At 40.0% G+C, this 8,351-nt stretch overlaps 1 protein-coding gene across 1 annotated transcript in view; it reads right to left on the reverse strand.

The window, feature by feature from the left end:
* The window catches only part of F11 (coagulation factor XI), a 14,692-nt gene that overhangs the window by 1,852 nt on the left and 4,489 nt on the right, over positions 1–8,351 (reverse strand). Inside the window, exon 3 of the mRNA XM_031342856.1 lies at positions 1,618–1,780. Coding sequence (XP_031198716.1) covers positions 1,618–1,780 — 163 coding nt within the window. The remainder of the gene's footprint in view (positions 1–1,617; positions 1,781–8,351) is intronic.

Raw genomic sequence — 8,351 nt, forward strand, 5'->3', positions numbered from 1 at the left:
CTCTCTCTCTCTCTCTCTCTGTGTGTGTGTGTGATCACACACATGAGAAAGGCAGAAGATGGCATTGAATCACCTGGAGCTGGAGTTACAAATGACTGCAAATCTATGGAAGTTGGAGTAACAAACCTAGGGCCCTCTAGAAGAGCAGCCAGCAAACTTAACCACTGAACAATCCCTCTAGCCCACACATGGTTCCATTATAAAATAGTGTTAGAAATACAGAATGTTCTTCTTATATCTATTTCAACAAAACCTAAAGTTCTATCCCTGTCTTGCCAATCTCTGTTCTAGATTTCAGAAGAATATTTAATGCTTATCACAATATGTAACTATCTGAGAAACCAGCAATAACAAACAAAGATATTGGCAACTTAATTTTGCATAAAAGGTTATATATTAAATTTTCAAGTGTAGCGTAGAGACAGAAATTGATGCAATATCTAATATTTTAAAAATATGAATAGAGGAAAAAATAGCCATAAGGAACCTGTGAAATTTGATGAGAATTTAATTAACAGCTAAAATTAGCACTTCAAGATGTTTAACTTTGTTAAGCTTCTTACAGTTTCCTTATTATGAAATTCATGTTGAAGTATTTAGATGTGCATGGCTATGATCTTTTAAAATCACTTTCAGTATTTATCTGTGACTATATACAGGTAGGTAAAGCAAACATGACAGACAGTGTTGGGGAGACCTTTCTTACATTGTACTAAGGTGTGCCTCTGTATTTTCAATTGCTGATTATTGAACTGGCAAAGAGCTAAGTTTTGGTATCATCATTTCTATGACCCATCACCAGCTTCTGATTTTAAGTGCTTGTCCTTCCACACCTGCCCAAACAGCCCATACTGCTGAAAGGCAACAAAGAGATGTTCGACATTGTCTTACCGCTGATTGGTTACAGTAAAGATCTGACAGCCAATAGTTGGGACGGGAAGCACAGGGTGGGACTTCTGGGCAGAAAGAGAGAGAGGGAGAGTGAGAGGGAGAGAGAGAGAGGGAGACAGACAAACAGACAGACAGGAAGGACTAAAGCAGAGGTGGGAGATTCAGAGGCAGACAGAAAGACATGGAAGGGAGATGAAGAGTTGGCTTGTGGCTGACAAGATAAAGAGAAGAGAGCTGAGAGTCTGCCCCAAAGAAGGGCCTAACTTTTTATATAAAAGTCTGCATGACTTATTGAACTGATGGGAGCCAAGAAAGCCACATAATATGACAGGATATTGGAGGGAGTAAAAAAAATTGTTGTAATAATTTTTAACGTAGCTTTTTAAACTTTTTTTTTTCTAGTTAAAAGGTTAGGAGGAAGTTCTAGATAATCCCACAATCATCAACAAATACTGCGACAGGAAAAGAATGTAAGACAAACCATGGAAGAAGAGCAAAAACATGACCTTAAGATTGAGATCCCAAGAGGTATTACAGCTTCCACCAGTGTGCCTAAGTGCCATCCCTCCTGTAATATTTAGTATTTCCGCGGAAGGAAATTCACTTTCTAGCCGCTAACATCCCATTTTGTAAAATGACAGGAGGGGGTTTGCAAGTAGGCCATCCGCATTGGCGAGTAACTGGGCTCGGAAATCAGTTCCTCGTTAGAGGAACATAAACCGTTACCATTTGGTAGGATCATTGGAAGATGACTCAGCCATGAACGTGAAGAGCAAGCACCGCGGGTGGTGAGTGCAGACCAGCCGGCAGTACGTGGCGCTCGGGGTGAACACAGTAGTTAGGTCACCTCCTTGAAAGCTGATGTCTTTGAAGACCTTGGTGACACATTCTGCAAAGGAAAACACGGGCACCCATTACTGCGGATTTTGATGGGCCCTTAACCTCGTTACGCAGTCGGTTAAAAAGCCAATGCAAAATGTGCCTGACCTCGCGTACATCAGACCAATCAACGCTCTTAGGGTTAGGTTCTTCAGTGAACATCCTCAGATGGAAATATACACCACACACAGCATGGCGACCTCGGGGCTATCACATTTATGAGTGATTGTCTTGGGAAGGCTGCGGGAGCAACTCAGTGATTTCTCAGCTGTCGACCAGCAACACTGCTCCCCAAGAAACGGCTCCCGGTCAGCAAGGGTTTGATGTTTTCTCATTCATTCATTCATTCATTCATTCATTCATTCATTCATTCATTGTTTTGACACTGCCACAAACTAAAAGCCAAGACTGATGGCCCCTTGTATGATGTCATGCTATCATTAAACATGGACCCATTACCAACATTTACCAGGAAAAAGAGTTCTATTTAGCTAAAACCTTACATCAGTTTTATTTTTTAAAAAGCCAAAATGCATAAAAATTCAAAAGTCCTCTGTTGCTAGAAGAGATACCTAATAATTCATACAGTATGTGACCTTTTTTAAATTTTTATTTATTTATTTATTTATTTATTTATTTATCTATTTATTTATTTATTTATTGGTTTTTCGAGACAGGGTTTCTCTGTATAGCCTGGTTGTCCTAGAACTCACTCTGTAGACTAGGCTGGCCTCGAACTCAGAGACCCGCTTGCCTCTGCCTCCCAAGTGCTGGAATTAAAGGCGTGCTCCACCACATCCGGCTTAAATTTTATTTTTTAACTTTCATTGCATTATGATGAGAAAAGTTACATGATTTCAATTTATCTGAATTTATTAACATTTAAAAACATATTTTAAGTAAATAGAATTGTATCACATTCTTGTTTCCCTTTTGTATCCCAACTCCTCCCAGAGGACCCCCCCTCCAATACCTACAATATCTTTTTTTTGTCATATTCTTTAAAATTTATAAACTATTATAACAATAAAATGAGTATAAAAGTTGTTTGATATAAAACAACAATCAATTTGGCAGTCTTATGTAGATGCTTGTCTACAGCAATACTGAAACTACATACGTTTTTCTCAATATAAATTTTACAGTATGTGACCTTTTAAGGGACTGTTGCCTAGTGACTGAATGAAAGGTTCTAGTTCTTCATGTAGCTAAACATGCCCATGGAGAGGTATTGCTAACCCATTTCTCTTTATAACATTGAAAACAAACATCAGACTCACATGGAAGTACTTCGGGAAAAATAAAATCTAACTCAAATGTGGACTACTGTAACAGCCATCAGTAGATGGCTTGAGAGCATTGTTGGTACATAACAGTCAAAACTGTCCAGTGAGGCTTGTAGAACTTAGATAAGCAACAAACTCAAAAAACAAAAACAAAAACAAAAACAAAAACAACAACAAAACCTCATGCGGCTTTTCCTTGACCCCTAACTGAAATGTGATACATACATACCTGTATTATATTAATGTTATCTATTAACAGGATTAATATTTGCCTTGTATATGATGATGACATATCATATCATTATGATTCGTCGAAAATTTGTTGGTTAATTCTATTCAGTTTTAGGCACATCACTAAATCTTGTCACATAAGGTGTTAACTCAGAGCCACAACTAATTCTGTATTGAATATTTTCCATTTTAGCTAATCGTATTTCAATATAATGAATTTCCCGAGTAACCCTATGTATTTTTTAGTCTATGCATTTAGAAAGGTTGTCATTCCAATGACTGACTCCACAGTGTCCACGAGGCTGCTGAAGGGTTTTGTGGGGGTGAAGAGCAACCTCACCACAGACCCATCTCCAAAATTCAACAGAATTTTGGTAAGGAGCATGATTTTTCTCCACTATTGGCAAGGATCCCAGGAGCGATGTGGAAATTCAACTTCTTTTTCTAAGTTCTGTGCTGTCTTCTACCAAACCACACTGCGGCTGCTTCCAGCTAACTGGCAGTCTATTCCCACCTCACAGTTTATCAGTTAACTCTAAAACTTTCAGCGTTTTACTACGAAGCCATCACGGCACATTAAAGTGTTTTTATGAAGCAGAACAGCAGGATTTGATAAGTTGAATTGATTTTTAAAGGATTAATAAATGTGCAGTTTTGCTTAGGATAGAGTCACTACTTGAATCATTTACCTATAATATTGATTTTCACAATCTCAGTACAGTTCCTAGTACTGGTGAAAACTGACTACTGTTTGTATATTGAAGATTTTGAACAGAAGAGCTGGAGCTAGGGCCTCCAATCTGTCCTCTGCCTCCTGAGTCCTGAAATTATAAGTATGTGGTTCCACTCCTGGCAGTCCATCGGGTTTGTAGACTCCTTGCTGATCTGCCTGAAATAATCAGTGTGTTCATTACTTTGAATTTTTATATGTACATAACCATATTTAAGGGACGAGTCAGTTAATTTCCATCTTTCTCCTGACCCTTAGGTCCTTTTTTACCTTCCCTACTGTGGTACATAGGATATCTAATATAATGTTTAAGGGAAATAACAGTAGATAGTCTCTCAAAACATTTATTGACATGTATTCATTGCAAGTGTGGATTTCATGGGACACCTGCATAGGTGTGTATGCATTATAGTATCATAGGCATGTATCATGTACTTTGTCTATATTTATTCTTCATTATCTTCTTGTTTCTCTCCTTCCTTCTAGTCTCCTTCATTCCCCTAGACTCTGGAGCCTAGAGTGTGTCACTTCAAACACACATACACACACACACACACACATACACACACACACACACACTGGATTTTGTGGGTGTGTGTCTAAACAAGGTCTAGAATCCACAAATTTGAGAAAATGTGTTATTTTTATGCCATGCCCACTTGTCTACTCCAGTAAAGTCTGCAGTATCAGGGTTGAAAGAAAGCCTGATCATAGACAAGAGGCATTATGACTTCAAAGGGAGTTTGTACTTCCTGGGTATTCAGTCAGTTGTTAGCATCTCCTAACTCAGATGTGTTCCAAATTAGTCTTTCCAATCATCAATACTCCTTATTATTCAGGCATAAAGGTACCCCAAGAAACAATTTGTAAATGGCTAAAACTTAAGATTGGGCATTGTTCCCTGGCCAGCACAGCATTCCAATATATCCTAATTTATTAACAAGCTGTTGTTAGCTTGGAATTTCTCACAAGAAAGCTACCTTATCAGACAGGGTGTCCCCAGAGTTAGCAACAGAGGTCAGGCACTATTGCTTATTGTAAACATAGTTAGAATTCTCAGAGCAGTCCCACAGAAGACAGATGTAAACTGTTTTACATACCAGAGTAATTGAAGGGCTTCCCTCACTTAAGGGCATTCTCAGGAACTGCTAGATTGGGACTTACTGGTGCTTGTCTCCAGCAGACCCAGGGAATTAGCTTGGGATTGCCAAGATAGGCCCAGCGAGAAGGGTAACACTGCTCTTCCGCGTTGCACCTGGATGGCTGATCTTACCAACCTTGATGTGACCGTCACTTGCCTTCTGTCTTGCTGTCTGATCTTACTGACCTTGATGTGACCCTCACTTGCTTACGTGACTTTTGTCATCTGCCCTGTTTTCTGTATACAATATAAGCCTGGTTTTCACTTTGTGCATGGACTCGGACTTAGACTTACACTTACTTATACGTTCAGATTTGAGACAGAGCATTCGAGCTTCGAGCCTCATGCAGTCCGTAGCCCCCTAGGCCCAGAGCACTCGGGCCTGGGGTGGGGGGTGCAGTGCCTGTCCAGAAGAGGTGGCTGCTTTAGACCCAGTGTGTTTCAGGTGGCCTCAGATGTACCTCGACTACTGAGCTGCCAGATTTTTCATTTCTCTTTTGTAATGACTATAAAAGCCTGGTGCCATTTTTGAGAAATACATTCAGATCCTGCACTTCCATATGTCGTCTCTGCCATCATTCCTTCACCTAAGCCTTTTTGACCTGACTAGGACCCTGTTTCCCCATGGCTTGAGAGAGGCCCAGACTGGCCGACCCATGGCAATTTTATCTTCCTCAATCTGACTTATCTCACTGAATATGATGATGTCCAATTGCAGCCATCATGCAACTGGCACAATTTCATTCCTCACTGTGGCCAAATAATACAAGGAAAGCACAAAGTTGGGTGGGTGCGGAATGGGGGGGTCTGGGAGGAGTTTTGGGAGTGGAGGGGAATATGAGCAAAATATAATGTATGATGTTCTCAAAGAATTAATAAAAACTAAATAAACAACCTTCTTATCTAAATGCAGAATATGCCTCTCCCCCTACTGTGCTTACATCCAGCATTTGCTTTGTGCATTCATCTATGAATGGACACATAGGCAGACTCCCTAACTTAGTACTTGTGAATAAATTTCCATGCTGGCAAGGCTGTGGGAAAAAAATAAAAATCTGTAGTGAGATTTCACAGACAACTAAAAGTATAACTGTACCCCTCTGGGAATATCCATGACGGATCCTAAGACAATATGCCAAAGATGCTGGCACCTCAATGTTTCTTGTTTCTTGTTCAGAGTAGCCAAGTTGTGGATATTCTTGCCTTACCCCAGTATCTCAGGGAAACACTATTTCAGTCACCATTATGTATGAGATTTCTTGAAAACTTTTGATTTGAATTTTTTTCCTAAAATTTTTTGTTGTTGTTGTTTTAAAATACTATTTGGTCATTGGGAAAATTCTGAGTTTGCTAAACTATTTTATTACAAGTAAAATTTTATTAAGATTAGAACAGCACATATTAAACATTAAATAAAAACCTGCTGCATGTATCAATGTGTTATATTATTTTAATTTTGTTTTTCTCTGGAGATATCTATATATCTATATATCTATATCTATCTCTATATATCTGACACAAAATTTGCCACTTTGGCATTTTTCAGGTCTACAGAGCTGTGGAGTGATGTATGGACCTTATGTACAATTACCACCACTATTCTAGAAGTCCTTCAGTTTTTCCAACTGAAAATTTGTACACATTAAATGATCATTAGTATTAGCCCCTGGTCAGTTCTCTTCGGTCTTCTGTTTCTCTGAAATTGGCATCTCTGGGCACCAGACGTTAGTGGAATCATTCATCTGTTCATTTGTAAATGACTCGTTTCATTTAGTACAAAGCCATGAAGGTTCAGCCATGCCCCGTATGAGGTAGGATTGCCTCCCTCTCACACTGAATATCCCATTTTGCATTGCATGTGCATACTGTATGTTAGATTTTGTTTAACCTTCTGTCCACTGATGAGTACTCAGGCTGTGCTATGGCACAGCTGAGGGTGCGTCAAATGCCTGTGTGTTTCTACCTTGCCCATACTCTGATCGACAGCAGGAAGACAAATGACAAGTCTCTGTAGGAGTCTCTTCTGTCACTTCCTTTGGGTTTACATCGCCTCCATTGATTCCTTCTTTTATATTAAAGTAACTCCTCATTCCTAGAGTTAAGCAACCTTTGCCACAATATGCAATGTAATTGGTCTTTTAATTTTCTTTCTTAAAAAAATGATTTTAAAAACTTTTTTATTGTGTGTGTATGTACGTATGCATGTATGTATGTATGCCATGTGTGTGTCTGTGTCTGTATGTGTCTGTGTGTGTATCTGTGTGTGTCTGTGTGTCTGTGTGAGTGCGTGTGTCTGTGTGTCTATGTGTGTGTCTGTGTGTGTGTCTGTGTGTGTGTCTGTGTGAGTGTGTGTGTGTGTCTGTGTGTGTGTCTGTGTGTGTGTCTGTCTGAGTGTGTGTGTGTGTCTGTGTGTGTGTCTGTGTGTGTCTATGTGTGTCTGTGTGTGTCTGTGTGTGTGTCTGTGTGTGTCTGTGTGTGTCTATGTGTGTGTCTATGTGTGTCTATGTGTATGTCTGTGTGTGTGTCTGTGTGTGTGTCTGTGTGTCTGTGTGTGTGTCTGTGTGTGTTTGTGTGTGTGTCTGTGTGTCTATGTGTGTGTCTGTGTGTCTGTGTGTCCGTGTGTGTGTCTATGTGTCTGTGTGTGTCTGTGTGTGTCTGTGTGTCTGTGTGTGTGTCTGTGTGTGTGTGTCTGTGTATGTGTCTGTGTGTGTGTCTGTGTGTGTGTCTGTGTTTGTGTCTGTGTGTGTGTGTCTATGTGTGTGTGTGTCTATGTGTGTGTCTGTGTGTGTCTATGTGTGTGTCTGTGTGTGTGTGTCTGTTTGTGTCTGTGTGTGTGTGTCTACGTGTGTGTGTGTCTATGTGTGTGTCTGTGTGTGTCTATGTGTGTGTCTGTGTGTGTGTCTGTGTGTGTGTCTGTGTGTATGTCTATGTGTGTGTCTGTGTGTGTGTCTAGTGTGTGTCTATGTGTGTGTGTGTGTGTCTGTGTGTGTGTGTTTGTGTGTGTGTCTGTGTGTGTGTCTGTGTGTGTGTTTGTGTGTGTGTCTGTGTCTGTGTGTCTGTGTGTGTGTCTGTGTGTGTGTCTGTGTGTGTGTCTGTGTGTGTGTCTGTGTATCTGTGTGTGTGTCTGTGTGTTTGTCTGTGTGTGTGTATATGTGTCTATGTGTGTGTCTGTGTGTCTGTGTGTGTGTTTGTG

Source organism: Mastomys coucha, unplaced genomic scaffold (genome assembly GCF_008632895.1).
Source record: "Mastomys coucha isolate ucsf_1 unplaced genomic scaffold, UCSF_Mcou_1 pScaffold22, whole genome shotgun sequence".
Classification (NCBI taxonomy): Eukaryota; Metazoa; Chordata; class Mammalia; order Rodentia; family Muridae; genus Mastomys; species Mastomys coucha.